Source organism: Falco peregrinus, chromosome Z (genome assembly GCF_023634155.1).
Source record: "Falco peregrinus isolate bFalPer1 chromosome Z, bFalPer1.pri, whole genome shotgun sequence".
Lineage (NCBI taxonomy): Eukaryota > Metazoa > Chordata > Aves > Falconiformes > Falconidae > Falco > Falco peregrinus.
The window spans coordinates 32947370-32969568 of NC_073739.1; the positions used below are offsets into that span (position 1 = coordinate 32947370).

Sequence of the window (22199 nt, forward strand, 5' to 3'; positions counted from 1 at the left end):
CAGCAGTTCCCACTGCGAAGACACGCTGCATGCATTGGGCACGTACCTCTGAATGCTAGCCTCGGAACTCTCTGCCGGCATCAGCAGTTGCAGAACGGCACGGGCAGATGCCTCCTCAGATCCGTGCTCCCTGAGCCGCCCTGCTCTCCCACCACCGCTGAAGGACCAGTCTCTGTGCTTGCGGGACAGCATAGCTGGGCTGCTGAAGGAGCTCTCCTGCCTCATCTGGGGCCCTCTGTGCTCTCAGCGTTCGGCAAACCAGCTCCTTCTCCGAGCCAGTGAGGCCATATCCTGCACCGCTGAACTTGACACAGCTCCTTCCTCCCACCGGGGGCCACTGAGGAGCTGACCCAGTTTTAGTTGCTGATATTTAGATGTTTAATGAAGATTAGCTAGTGCACAGGGAGACATTACTTAGAATTTCTAATTGCTGTTTCAATTATGAATGTGTGAAATGGGTGGAGCTTCACTCCCACTCACACAGCACCTAAAAAAGCTGTTTTTCTGACATCTACTGCCATGACCTCCATCTGGTACGCTAAAAATGTCGAAGAAAATCCAGTGCTAGGGCAGGTTTTGAGACCCTTACTAGAGCAGCCGAAGCTAGAAATAAAGCCAGTGACAGAAGGTAGTGATTTTTTTTTTCCTGGTACCTCAGCTGACAGTAATCAAGTGGGAGACAAATAAATGGGTGAGCAGGTATTTCACACTGCAGTGCTTTGAAGAAGAAATCACAGGGCTGAACCCTGTGACCTGCCCCCCCCCCCCCCCCCCAAAAAAAAAAAAAAAAAGCCTGCCAAAGTCCCAGAAATAGTGATAAGGTATCCCTTGATTTTAATTACTTTTCTGACAGCTCTTAGCTATATTCTCATTTTAAATATTAAGTCCTGGAGGAATACAAACATTGGGCAAAAAACATTTGGTGTAGGCATTGGCAATGTCAGGTGGAGCAGTGTGTTCTGGCCACCTCTCCTGATTGCAGGGACTGCCATGTCCCCCGATCTCTGCTCCAGGGGCTTCCAGGTAAGAAGGGGGCAGCTCAAACGTGGACACCTGCCTGGGGCCAGCACACCCTTGCTCCACCGCAGACCTCCTCTGTAGCCTGGGGCTCATCACTTGCTGTCCTTGTGCCTCCCTTTCCCTGCTGATGGGGATGCCATGAAGGCGGGTACGTTACAGATCCATAGGCACTCAGATGCTGCAGAAGGAGGGACGAATGAAATAAGGGCAGGTAAGGCTATGTGGAAAGTTGGGATATAAAAACACCTCTCTGCAGCTGCAAGGGGCAGAAGTTGCAGGGAAATGGTACAAACATGGACACCTGAGACTCATCCCTCTTCTGATGCTTAAACATCTGAAAACTCAATCCTCCACTAGCAACCCCCTTCCAGCCCTTTAGTGAGCCTTGGTAGCCCCTTAGATACATGAAGTCATTCTGACTTCCTTTCACATTATCTACTGATTTGTTTCTGACACTTCTGGTTTCAGTGAAACCGCTGCTGACACAGGATGCGATTCAGTATCCCATGTTTTTCTGTGCTGGGATTCGTTGACCTGGCTTTTCGTCAACAGAAGGATGGAGCGGCAAGAATGGTAGTAATGGCAGTCCCAGAGAAGTGGGGGGGAAGGGCTTAGAAGAATATCTTGAGAGAATTCAGGTTTTTATTTTGTTCTCTAAGCACAAAGCACTCTATGACGGAACTGTACTGAAACAAGATCCCTCAAATCCCAGGCAAGAAGCACCACCACAAGAGCCTACTTTCTGCAAGAAGAAAAATGCACTTGGAAGGTGCTGCTGGGTACCTCCCAAACCTTTCCAAATTGCACTACCCTGAATGATGACAGCAAAACATGACTTTCAATACCTTACGTATTGCAAGTCATGCTGGGGAAATGTAAATGGACTTCAAAGTGTGAGTTTTCTGCCTGTTTCATTAAGGCCTGGTAGGAGGACTGCGGTGGGCTGCCTCATTCTTAAGAGCATGGAAATCCTGCTGCCTCCAGGCAAGGAGCAGGCAGCTTGCATTTGAAAGCTCTAGCGTTGGTCCATTCATTGTGAGAGAACACGAGGACAATGAACCTCAGAAGGTCCTGCATTGCATCACAGCAGGAGACCAGCCTGCCAGAAGAACATCTGAGGTTCATGCTGTTTATGATAAAGAGGAAGCTTGAGAGCTTTATCAAAACATAACTTTTTTCCCCAAAAAACACCCAGCACAAGAGTGTGCAGGTCTGAATTTCGCACAAGATGCACAGCTTGAAAAGATACTAAGTTTCAGAAAGAGGTAATAACAAGGAAAAGTTTGAAAGAAGGATGTATGAGAACCATACACAAACCTGCGGTTTATGTTCACGTCATTGTGTTCATGGGCCAGGGCCACCAACCTTCCCATAATCATAATCGTAATCATAATCATAATCATAATCTGGACTTACTTTAAGAATAGCACATAACAGGGCAAGTAAAAAGTGCCTATTGATTTTTTGAGCCATGGCAGCAAGGCAACCTTTGTTCAAATCAAGTTGAACATTTGATATGTGGCAACAAGCTTGTGCTTGGGCTCCTTAAGTTCCCAGCCACGACATGGTGAAGAAAGTGGGAGGAAGGAGGGAACGGACTGATGACCTGTCAAGCCAGAGGCAGAATGTCAATGGGGGTAAGTCCCAGCAATAGCAAAGCCTTGCTTAGTGTCCAGGCTGCAGAGCACCTTGTATTTATACCTTGTAGCCATGTCCTCCCCCTTGAACTCTTGCAGCTGTCTTCCAGTTAACCCTTCTAGGGGGATCAGGCTAGAAAGACAGTAAGTAGGGAAAAAGCATTGGAAAAGCCAGTAAATACAGAAAAGACAGTAAGTAGTAAATGAGATGTCAGAATAGAGACCTCAGTGAGCTGCAGGAATGCTCAGAGGAGATCCAAGAGCATTACCTGTGCCTTGCTTTTGGAGGGATAGCAACAGCACACTTCTTTGCAGGGTGGGGTATTTGTGCTTGCCTCTACCAATTACAGCTACCCTGGACAAACACAGCTGCTGCTAGCAGTTAAAAAGAATTAGGTGGTCTTTGTCTAGAATTAAGCGTTTGCACGGAGGTGTCTTGGAAAACCGTATGAAGGCACATGAGCCACTGCAGTCTCGGGAGCATTGGATTTGCAGCAGAAGGAGCTTCTGGAGAGACCCTCCCTTGAGTGTCTGTCTTTTGCAAAGGGGCAGAGCTGTCCTTGTGGTCTGTTCTGATACAAAAACTGTTAGGAAGGTCTGGTAAGAAATGATGCATCACTGCAGGCCAGGATATACAGCATCTTAGCAGTAACACAGCAGGCAAGTGGTACCGAGTATGTCACATATATGCAGATATACCTATGGTGTGCTTGTGCAGGTTACCAAGTGGAAACTATTATAAATGAGAAGCACTTCACACTGAAGTAGCCTACTCTTTAGAAAAAAAGAGCAGCTGCTCCTGAACCAAATAATTATTTTTTTTTAAATTAAAAAGGCTTACACAAATACAAAATGTGTGTTTTCACTCTTCCAGATGAGTCCTGCCAACTTGCTCAGCCTAAGGGCACAGCTCAGTACAAGGCACAGGCAGCATCATGAGCTTAAACAGCAGCAGCTTCATCTGCTATTCTCTTCCTTCCTTTGCAGTCATAATAATGAAATCCAGGGGGAATTAGAAGTATTTTGACTGCAGAGCTCATCAGCTAACCATTGTAATTTGGCCATGAAATATACAACCATAGATTAGCAAGCACAATTAGCTAATAAGATCAGTGCTTCATCATAACCCCATTTTAAATGTGCTGCTGGAAAAGTAATTTTGACATCAAAATAGCATCACAGGAAATGCATATTCCCCGAAATTCATTGTGTGTTCAATTAAGCAACATTACAAAGAAGCCAGGAAATTATTTTCATTGCGGGTTGTCATTGGGAGGAATTTCTCTGCAGAACGCTGTGCTCAGACCTGTGCTGACAAGGAAATTTTCTAAGTCGTACCCTTCCCCCAAACACAGCCAGGAGGACATGGCTACCAGCGCTGGCTGTGAAGTTTGTAGGCTGCCCACAGCTCCCCACCACGGGCACTGGCTGGGGGAGGCGCTGCCGACATCCAGCTGCACACTCAGCTCAGCAATATCCTCCATAAATAACTCCATTTTGTGCAGCTCAGCATGGCTTGAGTCATATTTATTCCTGTGGGGCACTATAGGCCTGCTCTTCCCTCTGTGCATGAAGATTGGGAAATGCAACCAGCCATGCTTGTTTCACTGCAGGCTATTCCAGCGAGTTCCTAGAAAACTGAGTTTGCTGGGGCTGCTGGATCTCACTAGCAGCACAGAGCTCTTTTGGGAATCTAGTTTAATGTCCCGGCAATGTACAGCTGCTTCCCACAGTGTGCATGGATGCATGGCGCTCCCTGGGTTTGGAACCCCACCCAGAAATGATGCTTCCACTGGAGGCTTTGTGCAGCTCTCTGAAAGGCAATTGCAACATATTTTTTTTCTCCTCTGCTTTCTCCTGTAAGAGCAAACTGCTCCCTTTTCTCTACCTTAGGCCTCTAACAAACAAGCAAAGGGCAGATCATCTCCTGTGAGCCCATGGCATGAAATCTTTCACCGCAAAAACAGTCCCAGTGCAATGAAGTCTCTGATCTTCAAAGGCACCTCCTGGACCAGCTCCAGTTCAGGACAGCCCTGTTCTGAGGTAAACTGCAGTGCTGGCTTCAAACCACCCTTCCCAGGACCTGTTATCTCGGTGCCCCCCTGCCTCCTGAGCCTGCCCTGAGGGTGGGCTCCTGGCTATGCCACCACTGCTGCACCGTTTGCCACCCTCTTCACTGAAGGACTATTGCCAGCTTGATGACCTTCCGGTGGATTTTAACGGTGTGGGTCCCCCACGTCCCTCCTCCTCCAAGGCAGAGCTGACTTGTGTCAGCATCTGCCCCCCTGCAGCCAGTGGTCCAAGCACCTGGCGTGATTTCCGTGTGGACGCAGCCAGCCTATGGGCGCCACCAGCAGCATGAGCAGATAGGAAGCTCATCTCTTGACTGGCCCAGCGCAGAGTCAGGAGATGGTGCACAAGGCTCTGGCATTGCGGGTACCTGACCTCTTCCTGGCCCCATCCTTGCCTCCTCCAGCTAGCTTATCAGAGCGTGACCCAAGGCAATGCACCAGGGGTTATTGCTCTCCAAGAGGGAGTGGGAAATTAGCCGTTGGGGCAAAGGTGGTCTACTCCCTTTGTGTTTCAGTTACAGTAAATGTGAGACAGGAACAGAACACCCATTGCATGCTCCCCAGCTTCTTGTGCCTAAGGGGAGTTAACGGCACATCATGCCCAACCATACTGTGGGTTTTTTCCGGCTGCCAATCTTCTTTTGCTGCACAGCCAAACTTCCCTGCAAGATACGGGAAGTTAAGGGGTCAGATCCATCATCCATTGCTGCTCTCCTGTGGGGGCACACAAACATATGCAACACTGCCCGCACAGAGGTACAGAAATGTAACTTTCAACCCTTTTATAGTTCTCTTCTTATCCTTAAGGCTTATATCCCCTGAATCACCTTTTTTACCTCACCTCAGTCACTGCAGTCTCCTATTTTTTTCTTTTCTCTGAACAGGCAGGAGATCTTCATGCCACAGGTAAAACTCAGTCTGTGCTTCTGCTCTCTGTATGCTCAGCTGCTTTCCTCCTCTCCATCTGCCTTGCAACCCTTCTCTTCCCCCATGCTCTTCACCCAAGCATCACCCCAGCTGTACCTCCCTCTGACTCTCTGCTGTCCTCAGTGATTTTCCCAGATCAAGCTCTTGGCCCCAGCCTTGAACACCATGTGTGATCCTCACCTCTCTCCCACCCATATCTTCCCTCCACAACACGTCCGCTCTTCCAGCTCAGACCTGAGGCGTCACACAGCCATGGCTGCTCACCCTGACTCTTGCTCCTGCAATCTGTGACAATGTTCCTCATCTTTCCCCTGTTCTCTGTGTCCTTTGTCAAGCTAGATAGCACATGTGTCAGTCTCACAGTTTAAACAAACCATGGGAAAGAAAATGGAAGCTGTCTCCATTCTGCAGCTCTGGCTTGCCCTGAACTTCAGTGAGGTATGCACAGGGACAAAGCCTCAAACCCCTGCCCTGACTTTTGCAAGATCAGTTGATGACAATGCAGTTCTGCTGCTGTTTTAACCTTTAATCTCTTGCTTTGTAGCTAAACGCTGGCAACCGAGAATAAGTATGTGTCACTACCTCCTTGCACATCTATACTATGGTTCCTGTCTCTGAGTACGTGGGTCACTGTGCAGTGTTTGGTAAACCAGGGGTCCCGCTCTGTTGGTGCGGAAGGCTCGGACACAACTTATACGATCAATGTGATCAAGTAGTGCCACTTTATTGAAAGACTTAGAGCAATTTATACTCTCAGCAAAAGATAAACACACTACGTAGGCTTTGTTATGCAAAAAGTGATAGGTCAATACCACTTGTTCCACAATTCCACCTCCCTCATGATTGGTCCCGGTGTGGTGCCCACACGCTGTGGCCCCCTTGTGCAGGCATCCTGGTTTTTCTCATCTTTCCGTCCAACTCCCCCATGTCTCCATGAACACACAGCCTCCCTATCTCCCCTGGCCTTGCACATGTCCTTCACAACACCGGCAGCTTGTTAGGGCTGCGGCCTGCTATTACAACCAAGCCATTCGGTCTGGATTGCTCACAATACGTCCATTGTCTTCCAGCTACTCCACACCGCTCCAATACAAAATGTCAAAATATTACTGGTGGAATTTCAATTGCTCTGGGCTCTGCCAGCCCCCCACCCCCCTTAACTGCACTACAAGCAGAGTGGAAAACTGAAATGCACTTTCAAGTGCTTTTAAACATCTCACCCTTAAATTATTTGAACAAGGACCCAAAGGCCTTATGCATGGTGGTTTGCAACTTCATTCTTTAAGTAGTGTTTGAATGAAAGTGCTAGATGTAGGGTCCGTAGTTGGCACAGCGCTAGGCACATGGCAACACAATCATAAATAGTAGCAACAGTCTGTTTACATTTCATTCAGAGATGGAACCCACAGTCAGATCTAAACAATCCTAAAGCTTTGTTTCAGAGTGTGTTTTACCTTGGCTCCAGTTATAATTGAAATACTGTAATTTATTTGGAGTGCTCCCTTTGGGAAGACAGGAGGAAGATATACGCTCCACACTGGCTCCAGTTCAGGTAACATGGGGGGGGCTCTCACTGATTTCTGCAGGATTTCAGTGCCCTTTTCAACTGAAACCCAAGAGCATCCAAAAGTGACTAGTGTTTTCAGTACCTGGCATTTTTTAATTAAAACTTCCTTCAGTTAGTGACACTAGTAGAACTTACTGCCACATGTTGTTACCCACCTCTCTACCAAGATGCCATGGCTGACAGGTGGCAGACCCCCCTGATGCTGGGCACACAGACCAACATACATGCAAACTCTTCTAACGGCAGGTGTGTCCCTGCAGTGGTCTCATGGTGTTCTCTTCTGCATGGACCCTTGGCATTCCCTAGTGTGTGAGGGCTGTGGGGCATGGGGCCAGCGAAGTACCTGCAAGAGGTGAAACGGAGGGAGCCTTGGCCATGGGTGGGGACAGGGAGCACAGCGATGTGTGCTGCTGATACCCAGGTCTGCGAGTGCTTGTGGAGATGCAGCAGAAGCACTGGGATAATGCAGGTCACTGCAAAGCCAGCAACAGTGCTTGCAAATTTGCACCCTTTATCTCTTTGCCTTGTCTTTGCTCCTTTATGAAGTTCTTCAAATGTCCCCAACAACTTCAGTAAACTCTTAGTTTCCTGAGCAAAACTGCAGCCACTTCAGAAGAGGACATGCTCCCAGGTGCATCCAGTAAAAAACACTATTAATTATAAATTCCTGTCAGTGATCAGTGAGCTACCCATTTGGCCAGCTGGCAAATGGCCAGCTCTTCAAGTCAAGCACATCCAAATTGCATTAGTAGCAGGCAGCTGCTTCTGTGAAGAACGGCATGCTCAACACACAGACATTTTCTTGAGGACCACGACAGCCTGCTTTCCATTGCAGGTCTCTGGCAATAGCTGCCCCCTTCTAGAGGAGCACGTTACAGAGCTTCACTGTGGGCCTTCACTGATCTGAGTGGCCATCCCACTCTGAGGAGGGAGCTGCCAGGCCACAATAGGCACGGGATGTCTCCGACTGGTTGCATTGTGCCCCAGAGAGCAGGCAGGCACCGTGGGGAAGGGAAATGGGTCTGCTTGGCCACAGATTCTGAGTGAGGACTGAGTGCATCTCTTCTTTTGCAGGAGAGCACTGGTGGTGTTGGGGTGGAGTTGGAGCTGGCTGTCCTTGGGAGGAAGGAGTGGGGCTATCACCCGTCGCTCCTCCAGCTTTCAGACCACCTGCAGCCCCCAAGAGAAGAGCCAGGACTGCTGTTCATGCCACAGCCTCCAGCTCCGTTGTGCCCAGCCTACAGTCTCCGTGTGCCCAAGAGCTTCCTCCTGTGCAAAGCCTTCAGACCCCACCACCCTGTCCAGCAAACTAGTGGAAACCAGCAGGTAAAAACAACAGGTCTTGCACCATGCCTGCACCTACAGCATTCCTGCTTGACACTGATGACAATCAGGTAACCCACCGCTCTCCTCTAGACAGGCAGATGGGCGAAGACACAGTGCCATCATCTGGGTGTTTACAGCCACCTGCCTGTCACCAGCCACCAGGTGACCTCCCTACCAGAAGGCAGGGGCTCTATTTTGAAAAGGTCTTTGTGGCAGACCAATGCACGCAGAGTGTGTGCCAGCCCTGGATGAAGAGGGCAAACCAGTCTGCAGCACAAAAGACAGGATTAGGAGGTCTTGAGACCATTAAGAGGACAGTGGCTAATCCGTGCTGTGAAGCAGCTTTAGGAGGCCTTGAATGGCCCTGCCACCGCCACCCACCAGCACGGCCTGCCTGATGGCACGCATGGCAGCAGCTGTGCCCCAGCACTGATAGCAGTCTGCCATGGGGGAAAAAGCCTTTGCTTTGGGAACCTCTTGTAAGGAAAGAGGAGGTCCAGGTGGCAAGTTGGAAAAGCAGACGCCTTTTACCAGCCACAGGAGTACAGCCGACCGTACAGCCTGGCAAAGCGCAGCCAGCCTTGAGAACATTATTAATTATGCTCCCTCTCTTGCAAACTGCAACTAGTCTCTCCGCTGGAGTACGCCAGCACATCTCACCCTGGAAATTAGAGCTCATTATTTCCTCATCTCCCCTTACCTCCTTCTCCCTCACTCTCTACTGGAAAAACAGGCAGCAGCAGACCCTTTTCCCCAGATGTGCTTGCTTTTATGCCACGTGCCTCCCTTTCTCTGTTTCTTATCCTGCTGCTTCCTCTGCTCCTCCCTGGTTTATCTTCTCACTCTGCCTGTCTTCTTTCTGCTCCTGCCTGGCTGCAGAGCTTCTCAAAATCCGGTTTTAAAATGTGAAGTGACTTCTGGACTGGCTCTGTGTAGAGGGATTTTTAAAGGACCGAGGACATATGTTACCATTGTCCGGGTTGGACAACCCAGGCCTGTTAGTTGAAGCTGCAGAGCGACTTTAAATTGTCCCGGGAACAAGCAGTGTGAGAAGGAAAACAAGCTATGCACAAACAAGAAGTAAGGTGCAGAGCAAGTCCTGGGAACTGCAAAATCAGCACACTCTGATCAGCACACTCTGATCAGGCGCTTGCAGCATGCCCACCGGTCAGCCACACGGACGCCCGCATGACCAGAAACCTTTATCCAATCACCTATGTGTAGAGTCGTGTGAGCGGTCGGTTTAAGTTATAAATATGACCTGTTTGTTTAATAAAGGAGCACGGCATGTAGCCATATTGGTGTGATTGTCGTGAGTTGGCTGACTTTCCACGGGGGACCCTCTTCAGCTCTGGGCCAAGCCTTTGTAGGCAATGGCTAAGAAAATGTGCTTACTGCTTTTTGACATGGGTCAAAGCTTAGTCCAATAGGCACTTTGCGTGAGAGGAACAACTTAATAAATGGAAAAAATTATGTGATTTGAAGAACTCAGCTTTCATCTGCATGGATGGGTGACTCCTGAGCAATATACTTAGTTTTCACATAAATGGGTCTTTCCTTTCTTTCCAGCAGCTCTCAGTGAACTCCCTTGGCTCAGCTTTATTTGAGTGGTGTATATGAGTATATCCTACCTGTGTAGATGTATCCTGTGTCTTGAAGAGCTCCTCCTCTCTCTGCAAAAAAACAAAATGGAAAGAAATTTGCAGTAGGTAAGTGAAATTGAAGACCAAACTCCACTGAGCTGGGTCCTTCTGAAACTTACCTCACCTGATGGAAAGAGTCAGTAGCACAGGAACAAAATCCACAGTGGGGCAGGTCCCAGAGACAGCACAAGCTTGGTGCAGCACTGATGGACTGATGTGCTACCAGAGAGCTGGTGCCAGCACAGGGCAACAGCCTGCTGTTAGCAGAACTAGTTTTACTGGACTTGGATGCTCCTGTTTACTATTCCCCACCGCTCATGCACTTTAAGGCCAGTTTCCTTGAATGAAGGATGGCTACTTTCTTTCAGTCCTAGTTATGAGTTCTGTGGCAATTTGTCGCACTTAAGGGGTATTTTTGGTAGGCTGAAGTTCCCCAAAATGTGCACAACACATTTCTGTTCAGTTTCCTCTGCAGTCATATACAGTTTTAATTATTGCCCTACTGACCTGAACAAGACTGTGACCCAGGGCACAGCTGTGAATGTCTCTGTGGTACTTCTGGCACCACAGCATGGGCTGGGAGACAGGGGGTTTAGGAGCCTTAGGGAGCACAGCGATGTGTGCTGCTGATACCCAGGTCTGCGGGTGCTTGTGGAGATGCAGCAGAAGCACTGGGATAATGCAGGTCACTGCAAAGCCAGCAACAGTGCTTGCAAATTTGCACCCCTTATCTCTTTGCCTTGTCTTTGCTCCTTTATGAAGTTCTTCAAATGTCCCCAACTTCAGTAAACTCTTAGTTTCCTGAGCAAAACTGCAGCCACTTCAGAAGAGGACATGCTCCCAGGAGCATCCAGTAAAAAACACTATTAACTATATTTCCCAAGGGAAAAATGCTCTGACAGCGATGGATGGGGGAGCTGGCTTAAAATACGGGTGCACAAGGGTATGTGGTTATGTGGGAGGGTCACACACAGTAGCAATATTGAGAGTATGAAACTTATGAATATGGGAATAATCAGTGGGAGAGAAAATAAATGTGGAATTTAACAGTAAAAGGTACTCTGGAGAAGAGCACAAAGTGTCTAATGGATTAGCTTATGTATGATTTTCTCTCATGTCTTCCGAAATTTTTTAAAGCAGGTTTTGGGGCATGTGCAGATAATAACCTTTGTGAGAAGATGTGGTGCACCAGGAGCATGTACAGGCCCTTTCACCAGAACCATAAAATTAATCTGCACAGGGCAGGATGTTTAGGTTTTCTCGAAGAGGCTGTGGTTCAACAGCAGGCCAGCAATAGTCCCCTCCCCAAGCTACATGACTGCCTGCTGGGGAGCCTGTTGTGCATCACTTGCCTTCCCAGCTAGCTGTGCTCACAGAAGTCAGGTTTCTATGACACACAGGCAAACAGCAAAACCTCCAAATCCAAGTGCGGTGGCTGACGAAGAAGATGCTTCATGCCCCATTTCTTTTTTTCTTATTTTCCCCCACCCTCAGAAATACCCAAGTCCTGAGCTCCAGGCTGCATGGAGCAAGGCAGAGGAAGCCAGCACAAGCACTCTTGTTGCCTGATGCAGAATATGTCCTTAATGGATTCAGGCTCCAAGCTTTTCTATAACAATGATGATGTCAAGTTGGAGCTGGGGTGAAAAAAATTTCATCTTCCCTATACTGATTTATTGTGTACCAAGTGGCGATGGTGGTTTTTACACCAAACTCCTTTCCTGCCCCCTCACAAATTTAGTGCCACTAAAGACAGATTCACTGCTGACTCATAGTGCTTTAGATGAGGAAAATATTGCTTTAAAAGCTTCAGAACCTCATTTGACACCTTATTTAAACTGGCATGGAAGTACCATTGAGTGAAGAGCAATTGAAATCTCAGTTCTTGTTTGTTTGTTTTTAATTCTAGTGTGTGGGGGTTTTGTTTAAATTAATGCCTTAGTGTGTATAAAACCAGCAATGCAGTAGACTTTAACGAGCATTCCAGGGGAGGAAAATCAGTGGTTCCAGTCTCACACACATTTTACTCTCCTCCGTTTCTAACTGGAAGACTACTAAGAAAATTCATCAAAAAATCAAAGCTCTACTATACTAAGTATATAGTTCTTAAAACAGTGCTTGTGTGTACATTTTAATTTGATGGTTGCAGAGCCTATTGAAACAATAAAGCAGATTTGATAGCTACTATCTTCTCTGCATGCACATAAGTAAGACCTCACCGTGTCTCTTTTACTGCAGTGACTAACTGATTCAAAGAACAGTGGAAAAGCCTGTTTTCTTCTGCCCACCATCCTTCCTCTGTTCTTGATAGGAAGCAGAACACTCTGAGAGAGGCACACCTCTACCAGTTTGGGAATACCGCAGTGTTGGGGTCTGCAGTGGGTCTGCAGACAAGTTAGTTGACTTCAAAGACTTAGCCATGTACCTTTAAGACAGCCACAAATTGTCAGGTATGTAAACAGGATGTGAAGAATCAGAACTTAGAACTGCAGCACACGGGCACCTACGGCAACAGCAAATAGCAAGCAAGAAGAAGGACACAAAAACCTGTCAGGGTCTAACACCTGTACTGTCTAAGATATATAAATAGTTTGTATAAACAATAAAGGTCATTTTGTCCGAACCCACCCACGCAGACATAGTGTTTCTTTTCAGTCCCCCTCGACTTGCTTCACCACATCACAGGGCATTTTAATAAAAAATTCTCAGTTCAGCTCTTCAACTGCGACTAACTTTGCTTTGAAAAAAAAAAAAAAGCAACCCACGTTCAGAAGGTGTTAGTGGGGATAAGAAAATTGTACAAATTTTATTTCCTTGAGTCATGATAAAACAGTGCAGTAATTACATTTAACATAATGATTCATCACTGGACCGACTTCTGAGACCTTGGTATTCATCAGGGTAATGAAGTGATATCAAGGACTGCAGCACTGTCATGATCTGTTAGCCCACCCACAGTGACTCCCAGGAAGCCCTGGGCCTTGCCCATAAAACCCATCCTATGCAGCCCTCCAATTTTCAGGCAGCTGGCTAGGAGGAAAGCCAGGGAAGTCTTTATTGTTCTTACAATGTTTGTGCAGACCAGATCCCATACACAGAGGTAGCCAGGTTTCTCTGCTGTTCCACTGATCTTCCTCTGACTGATCGGTTGTGCTCGTGGTTTCTGAACCTTCTGCTCAAAAAGGAAAAAGAAGGAAAAAAGGGAAAAGGAAAAAAAAAAAGAGAGAAAAGAAAAGCAGCAAGAAAACTGCATCAATACTGAGCCTGTTGGGGCAGTTTCCCTGCAACTCACCCCCTGCTTTAGTACATGCCCACGCACATAACCTCAAAAGCACAAAAGTGCCGCAATTGAGAGACAGGACGCAGCTTGATGTAAGCAAATTTCACTTTAATTAGCCTAATAGCATGATTATATACACATAAGCAATTGTTACATCTTATTCTGATCGGTTCAAAAACTTGCTTATCCTATAACTGTGTGGCAACTCGTGGGAACACTTCATGCTAGCTATTCAGCAATTCAGCAATAAAGACAACAATGTCTGCAGTTCTTGCACCACGTCCTTGAGCAAGCTGACAAACTGACCGCCTTATTCCTTGTATAATCTCAACTTGATACTTAGTCCCTGTTTCTATACCCTTCAGTAATTTCTCATGTCCCTTACCACCAGGGCTTGTGACCCACAAGCTGGAGCACATTCCTTTCAGCTAACTGATTGTTACTTGTGGTCCTGCTTCCCAGGCCCCCTCCTGCACAAAAGGGCTCCAGGTCGATGGTGGGAGTGAGATGTTTTGTTTTTGAAGGCATTAAAAGAAGGGTTTTTCAAAGTAATGGGTCACAATGGCTCTGAGCTGTGCAAGGAGTTAGTTGATGCTAGAGCCACACTGAGTCACACATAAGCAATTCCGATGTCTAGCGGTTGTCACAGGGTCCAGCCCTTCTCAAAGCTAGCACAAAGCACATGTTCTGTGTAATTAAGGCCATCCACAGCTGTCTTCCTACCTTGTTATATTTCCTGGCTTGGTTTCTTAGACAGAGTTTTAGTATCACTTTTAACTACTTTCAAGCCTTTTTCCGTATGGAAATGCAACAGCCTGCTGCCTCCTTCTCATGCAATACATAGATGTATCTGGCACTGCAAATAAATGTTAAGTACTGCAGCCCAAATACTGTTTAAAAAAATGGCATAATCTTCTACTTGGAGCTGGGAAAAAAAGAATATTAATATTGTAATTTTCATGAGTTTCAAAATAGCACGTGCTTCTAGGAGGTGGTCAAGTAAGGCTAAATCTTGTTTTATGCTTTGGGTGCTAAACTGTGAGGAAGCCATACATCTGCTGCTAGAAGAAAGCTGCTCTGCGGTGAAGTCCTTCCTTAAATTTCTAACCTCTGTTCTAAAGACAAATTTGATAAATAGATGTGTCCAATTTGCCATCCTCTGTGGAGACAGATTAAATCTAACCTCTACTTGTATTGTTCTGTGATTACCCAAGCTGGTCCATTCTTGTAGGGAGCTGAAGTATTTCTTCTTCCTCCAACTTCTTGTCATTGTTTCCTTTGAATCTTCTTCCTGTGACATCTCTGTTTGGCCTATATTAGGCTAAGAGCCTTAACTTAGAAGATATTCTCTATCCCCCTTAACAACCTGCCAGCAGTGTTTCTGCTTGTGCGTTAGCTTAGAGACCATCTGCTTGTCAGGCACCTTACCTGACAGGGGTTTTGTTCAAGACCCAGGTTCCCAAGGGCTGCCAAGGATCTGCACATGTTCCTGCCATGTTCCCTGATTTTCCAGTGTACAAGGCAGTAATTTGTCATTATAAGTTCCTTTAGGACCAATTCTAATAACCTGAAATATTTCTTCTCACCAGTCCTCTCACTTTGAAAAATCTCCCATCATGGAAAAAAACCAACAACCCACAAACAAGTCTATAGAAAATCTTAGTACATACTTTGTTGCTCAATTTATGTTCACAAGAGTGCTGAAGGAACCAATAAACCCATGGAATTATTTCCTGATGGTGACCCTTCCCTTGCATTTACAGTTTTGAGATGAGAAAGCATATGGGAAGATGTGTGGCTGAAACTTTCCACACAATCCATGCCTGGAATTAAGTGGGCCCACAACTTCAGAAATTGATTGAACCACCCACCCCAAGCTACTGCAAAAGGTTTTGGAGCCAAACGTGCCCGTTCCTGAGGCTGGTGGTATGTGGGTGTCTGACCACAGGCACTACTGCTGACCTGGCTGCTGGCTTCTCTCCCAGGCCAAGACATAAACAATCATTTTGAATCTTAGTATTTTGTTGCTAAACTCTTTCGGGCAAACAGCCCCTTACCTTTGATTCACAGGGTTATGGTAAGTCTACAGTCTCCCTAAGAAGTTGTGTTTAGAAAAGTAGGCACTATGTTCATTTTAAGAGCCATAGCTGTCTCCTTGAAAACCTTTAGCACTTTTTTACCTCCAAGAAGATAAATGATAGGTAAGTCCCATTCAGAAAGGATGTCATCACTAAGAAGATGAAACCACTCCCCGGCTTTGAAACTCCTCGCTGCCAGTCTGGTACAGAACAGAAAGGATGTATGCGAATGGACAATGGCCAGACGGGTTGCAACAGAGCAGTAGTCCCAGTTACAATTATGTCCCACAGTTTTCCTGCCCACCACATCCCCCAGCAGCTGCAGGCTGCTGGCTGCTGTAGCAGTAGCCATGCCCTGTGCTCCAAATGGTCCGATACTGTTCCAAGAGGGGTTTTTTTGGTTTGTTTTTTTTTTTTTTGTTTCGTTTTTTTTTTATTGAGAGGGTCTCCTCAAGCCAAAGACTCTTCGGGTTTTCTGTGCAGGACCAGCGGGATCAGCAGGCATGCAAGGCAAAGCCAGACCCTTTGCCATGGGTAGCCAGCAGGGATGTCTTGCTCCCAGCAGTGAGCATTTTTCCTGTGGGTGTAAGACTCCTTGCCTTTTGTCAGCCCGAGATGTGGCATGACAACACATGATTGTTCTTCCTCTTCTTTCAAAGGTTTCAAATGGAAACTGCAAGCACAGGAGGTGGGTGTTAATTGGAACAAATAAGATACCAGCTACCTGGAAGCCACAATAAAGGTTCAAACCGCAGCCAAGGTGCAGCCCGTGCCAAGTAACAGCCCCAGGAGACCTCAGGATGGAGTGGGGAGGGCTGGAGCTCGGGCACGGCCACCCTGCCGACCTGCGGCGTGGGGAGCCTGCGCCATGCCGGGGGGCTCGCAGCCTTTCGGGAGGTGTAAGGGTGTCTACGCTGGTCGGTGGCAAAATCCCTGCGCTGTGGTAAATTTCCATGCCAGAATCAGGCTCCTGTGGCGGCGTGCCTGGTGCCTCAAGCGTTGCTCTGTAGTACCGGCACAGTGCTGGGAGCTGCTATAAAACCATGAAGCCACACTTGAGCCCAGAGGCTGCTTTATGGCTGTATCTCTGCAAAACGTCATCATTATGAAATCACTACTTCTTTCCAACACTGCGGTGAAGAAAAAAATTTTTTTTTCCTTTTTACAATTGGGTTAGCAGGCTCCGAGATAAAGAGAGGCTGCCTTTCAGGACGTCTAACCTAGCATACATGTATACCTCGCAGCACGGCAAGGTTGCTTACTTGTGGATTGCAAGTGCACTACTCCTGCAGCTGCTACATCGTTGCAACCGCACCCGGCGCCGGGGCAGGGGCCAGCCCCCGCTGCGCGGCACGGCCCAGGCGGGGGGCGCCCCAGCCCGGCGCTGCGGGGGGCCGAGCGACCGCAGCCGCGGCTGCCCCGGCGGTCACCCAGGGTTTTGGGGTGCCCGTCCCGCGGGGCTCAGCACTGGTCTCGGGGTGGGGGGACCCTGTTTTTGCTGGCGCCGTGGCGTGGTGGCAGAGCCTGACACGTGCGCTCCAGCCCCCACGAAGCGGCCCGCGGACCAAGGGGCCGCCGCAGACACTCCCTCCCCCCCCCCCCCCCCCCCCCCGCACCCCAAAGCCGGCGGTGGGACTCGAACCGGCGGCTCCCGGAGAAGCCCCCGCTGGCGGACCGTCCCCCTTTCGGCTATCGGCTCTGACTGCGCATGCCCGGAAGCCCCTACGCGAGGCGGGGTGCGTGTGTGGGTGGGGGCGTGTGTGTGGGGTGTGGGTGTGTGTGTCTGTGTGTCTGTGTGGGTGTGGGGGGGTGCGGGGGTGTGTGTGGGGTGGGGGGGGGTGGGGGGTGTGTGTGTCTCAGTCTCACGTGCCGCTGCCGTGCGCGGGGGGAGGGGCGGGGCAAAGCAGGCGCGGAGGGCGGCGCGCACGCGCAGCCGCCGGGGCCACCTCCCCCCGAGCATGCGCCGGGTCGCGGGGCGGGGCGGCCTGCCCGCGGGGCGGGGGAGCCAGTAGCTGGCCGGGGAGCGGCCGGCAGCACTAGGCGCGGCGGTCCGTGCCTGCCTCGCTATGGAGGAGCAACGGGTGAGTGCTGCCGGCGGCTGGCAGGCAGGCAGGCAGGCAGGCAGGCAGGCAGGCAGGCAGGGAGGGAGGGAGGGAAGGAAGGCAGGCAGGGAGGGAGGGAGGGAGGGAAGGCAGGCAGGGAGGGAAGGAAGGCAGGCAGGCAGGGAGGGAGGGAAGGAAGGCAGGCAGGGAGGGAGGGAAGGCAGGCAGGCAGGGAGGGAAGGAAGGCAGGCAGGGAGGGAAGGAAGGCAGGCAGGCAGGGAGGGAAGGAAGGCAGGCAGGCAGGGAGGGAGGGAGGGAAGGCAGGCAGGGAGGGAGGGAAGGAAGGAAGGCAGGCTGGCTGGCTGGCTGGCTGGCTCCCGCCCGGCCCGGCCGCCCTCCTTCGGCTGTCCGTGTCGCCGGCTCCGGCGCGGGGGCCGCGGGCAGCGCCCAGGGGCAGCCTCTGGAGCCGCCGAGGAGGCGGGCGGGGCGTCCCCCGCGTGTCGGCCTCGCCGTGGCGCTCGGCCCGGCTGCCTGAGGCTGGGGGCGGCGGCCGCCGCGCTGTGAGGGGTGCTGCGGGGCTCAGGAGCCCCCTCCGGGGGGGCGGGGGGAGCAGAGCGGGGGCGCCCAGCCCGGCGGCCTCTCCGTGCCCGCTTGCTGCCTGTGCCCCCGTTACCGCCGCCGCACCTCGGCGGAGCGCAGCTCCGGGGCAGGGCCCTTGCACGCCGTATGTGCCTGCCATAAGTAATTCCGGTGCATAAGTGCCTCCTGTTTCCCATGGATGTCGGCCTGTGTTGAAGGGAGCTAATTAATAACAGCATTTTCTAGTTCGTTTGTTGGTTTTTTTTTTTTAATTCCCGTATGGCTGCTGCTCTGTAATTCCCTCCTTCCCTTTACTTGCTGTCTGCCCCTCCAGGGAGATCGCTGGGATGCAAAGATGCGCTCGGCCCAGGGCTGGGCTTTCTAAAAATGACGCTCTGGAAAAAGTTTTGACTTGGCCTTTTGGCTTCCAGTCTAGCAGTGCGGAATGGCTTCTGTTTCAGTCCCTGCGGAGGCTGTGCTTTCCTTAGCTTGGGACCTGGGCTGTGAGCCGAGTCTGGATAGCTAGTACCACTGATGGCTCGGAATTTACAGATCAGCATTGTCTGCTATTTCAGTTCAGTGTTTGTGCGCTGCCACTGCTTACTTACCTGTGCTTTGGAAGGTGAGATGTGGAGTCCCAGAAAAGCATGCTTCTGGTAGAGAGTGTGTGGATTTGTGTCTGTCTGCCTTTGCCTGCTTTATGTGAGATTAACCTCTCAGAGGACTAAATGAGGCCTGTCGCTGTTACAGGTGCTCTAGATGGATGTTTCTGAGTGGTGTCGCTGGTGGTATTTGAATTTCAGCGCTGCACAGAGTAGTAAATATGGTAGTAAAATTGCAGTTGATCTTGCAGTACTTGGTTTCTTAATTTGCTGTTGCCACCTGTATTGCCTTATACACTCCTTCAAACTCTGGCAACTTCAACATGTGGAGAAGTGCAGAAGATCGAATTAAAGAAGGCTAAGTATATCCACTTATATGACACAGGATTTTGACCTAGGCCCAGGGCCACTTTACAAACTCTGTTCTGCATCCAGTCGTGTCATAAGGCTTCAATATGACCTTGAGCAAGTTGGTAACTTTCTTCTTAAACAGAACTGAGGTAATTGTTTAATTTGTTGAAGTCTGATCTTTACTTTTATGAGGTGCCCATCTGCTTCAACAGATGCTATGTGATGTTAGTTACTAGCTATTCTAAAAAAGGTGTGTTGCCTACTTGTATGCTCCTGGCAAGACTACAAGCCACCACATGTTGTGGGCTTCCTGTCCTTTTTCATATCCATTCCTATTTTTCATCCCTTGCGCATCATAAAGCATGCTGTTGCTTTATGAATGCAATGCATTATTTTTTTCCTGCAAAGAATGTATTAGTTTAGGGAATAAGAATAGGACATGGAAGTGAAGAGCAGTATGAAGCTGACTGATAACAGCAAAAATTACTTCTGTAATAAACATGCCGTAATGTTTTGAAAATAATTTGAAACTGACCTCACTTAATACATGCTAGCCAAAGAGAAAAGTAAAAACTATTTGTAATAGGATTCTGTGAAATACAACATCCATCAGTGGGCAATAGATTTAAATTTCCTTCAGTGTAGAAATACCAAGAAGTTTTAATGAACTTGGTCCTGTTGAAATTGTTCTATGAAGTGACTTAGAATGTAAGCCTCAACTGCTGCTTTCGTTGCTAACTTTTCTAGCACCCTTTTCATTACATATAAAGGTAATGACTTTTTAGAAACTTCCACTAAAGAAAGAAGGGGCAACAGTGCAGTGTTTTGAATTTGGTGTCTGTCTTGGTATGTTTAGAAGAAACTTAAATATTACTTATTAGTGAATAGAAAAGTACATTAGAAAATATTATATGTTAGTGTTTCCTAAAAGCTACCTTTCTGTTCTGGTGGCTTGTGCATTGGTATTTAAGAAAAATTCTGTCTGCTACTGATGGGGTCTTTTTAGGCCTCATCTATCTGTGTTTGTAGATGGCTTCTAAACTTGTTTGAATTTGACCAAACCTGGTAGAATTTCTGTATGGAGAAAAAGAACTGTACTGATTTCTGTTTGATCAGTTGACTTTACATTTAGATGTAGTGGAAAACCTTGTTTGATAGCTGTCTTCCAGTTGCTGCCATGTGTTTGGCTGTTCAAAAGCTATCTAAGCATTCCTCACATGTAGATCTTTTCTTTTAATTATATGTAGGTATAAAACAAAAAACATGGTTCAGTACTATGTACAAGAAGACTAATGCACTGGGGTTTTTTTCCCATGCGGTGCAACTGAGTAAGCCCTAAAATCCTAGCAAAGAGGATTGGGAGTACTGTTGTTCATCCAAGTTGACAGTTATTTATAGGATCTAAGGCTTAACTACAGGCTGTCCGACATGTGAAAACAATTGCTCCTGGGCAGTAGTACATGCAGGAGCAGCTGGTTGGACAACGGGGTTTCATGTGCCATTCTAATGTGAACAACACTATCTTTAAACAAGCTCAATTTAAACCAGACAATGAGAAGATTCTGTAATGAAGTGACCAAGACTTGCTATACTCTTTGTTTCTGAAAGAAGTCAGTCTGGTCTTGTTTTATTTCTTCAGTCCTAATTTCAGTCATTGCTGGCTGATCTGTGATGTCTTTACATGACACCATCACAATGCCGGTAGTAAAAGCAGTAAAATTTCACTTTCCTGTGCTAGTGGTTTAACTTTGTGAGCATGATGCTATGCAAACAGGCAATGAACTGGAGCACCAGTAAATACATCATTGCAGATTAATTGAAAACTGCTGAGGAAAGGGTCAGAAGAAAAAGGTATGGGCATGGCTTAGGACTGGTCGAGAGACTCCTTTATACAGGTTGTAGTGTCAAGGTTTGTTGTGGATGTTGTGAAAGAATAAAATATTTTTCATGCTTTCAGCAAACAAATGTGATCTAAGTAGTAAATGTTTGTTAAGAAATTGGTTATGGAGGGACCTCTGCAACATCTTTTTGGTGGTCTGGCTGTTTTTAAGGTTATGGCTTATCAGCTCCCCATGCCTCTCTTTCCTGTTGTCAAGTAACACTGTTAAACTGAGCAACTCCATCCTCTGAGTCCAACTGATTAATGACGCCTTAATTATGATAAAGACAGGTTTTACTTTTAAGAGCCAAATCTAGCATTTTATAGTTAATTTGTTTCTAGAACTTACTATCAACCAGGCTGAATTAAATATCAGAAAATCCTTAGTTACCTCCTCACCTTGTTCTTTATTTTTACTTTACATATGCTGGTATGCTCTGAGTTTTAGTTATACAACTTGACTTAGTTTTAAGTACCAAGCACTGATGTGTTTTTGTCAAATTCCTAGAAGATGTGACTGACTACTCAACAAAATTGAACTCGGTGGTTTAATTTAAAAATGCGTATTGATGTTCTTAAGGTTTTGCCTGCTTAGTATGTGTTTTGTAAGCTGAATCTACTTCTTTTTAATAAGCTGGAGTAGTACACCACAAATAACCTTGATATGCTTACTGTTACCTGAGAAAGCATTCCTCTTTGAGATCACTGTTAATTGGAATTATAAATTATTCACCAAAATATTTTGCCACTTGTAGAATAAGTTTACAAATCACTGTTACAAAATATATTTATTCTGTATTATAAACTGTCAGCTTGGTTGTTTAAAACTAGCTTCTTTTGACAGTAGAAAATACTACTTTTTCTTCTGTGTTAACTTTCACTGGCTTTTTTTCTTTATTGGTTCTCTATTCGGTTGTGTAAGCACTAGTTTGCTGGTCTGGAGAAGTTGTATATGGGAGAGTGTACTGCCAGTAGGTAGCCTGGTTTGGGTGACTTGGGAGTTGCAGTAGTAACATAGGGAAACGGTAGTGTATCATAAAACAGCTTCTTGATTTCTCTTAAACTAACAACTGGAGATAATCAGTTTGGTGTAATGCTTCTTAGACCTTTGATACTCTTCCTCTTGTTTTTAAAAAAATATTAAATATTACCTGATCCCATCAGAAAGAGTTGAATTCACCACAACTGGAATGATT

At 47.6% G+C, this 22199-nt stretch overlaps 1 protein-coding gene across 4 annotated transcripts in view; it reads left to right on the forward strand.

The window, feature by feature from the left end:
* Positions 1–17524: 17524 nt before the first annotated feature.
* The window catches only part of FSD1L (fibronectin type III and SPRY domain containing 1 like), a 34873-nt gene continuing 30198 nt past the window's right edge, over positions 17525–22199 (forward strand). For 3 of the 4 annotated variants that reach the window (XM_055791632.1, XM_055791635.1, XM_055791633.1), the window contains exon 1: positions 17525–17631. In XM_055791632.1, coding sequence (XP_055647607.1) covers positions 17617–17631 — 15 coding nt within the window. In that variant the 5' untranslated portion in view covers positions 17525–17616. Of the gene's footprint in view, positions 17632–18505; positions 18794–22199 lie in introns of all 4 variants that reach the window. The other variant, XM_055791634.1, reaches the window with a different exon arrangement.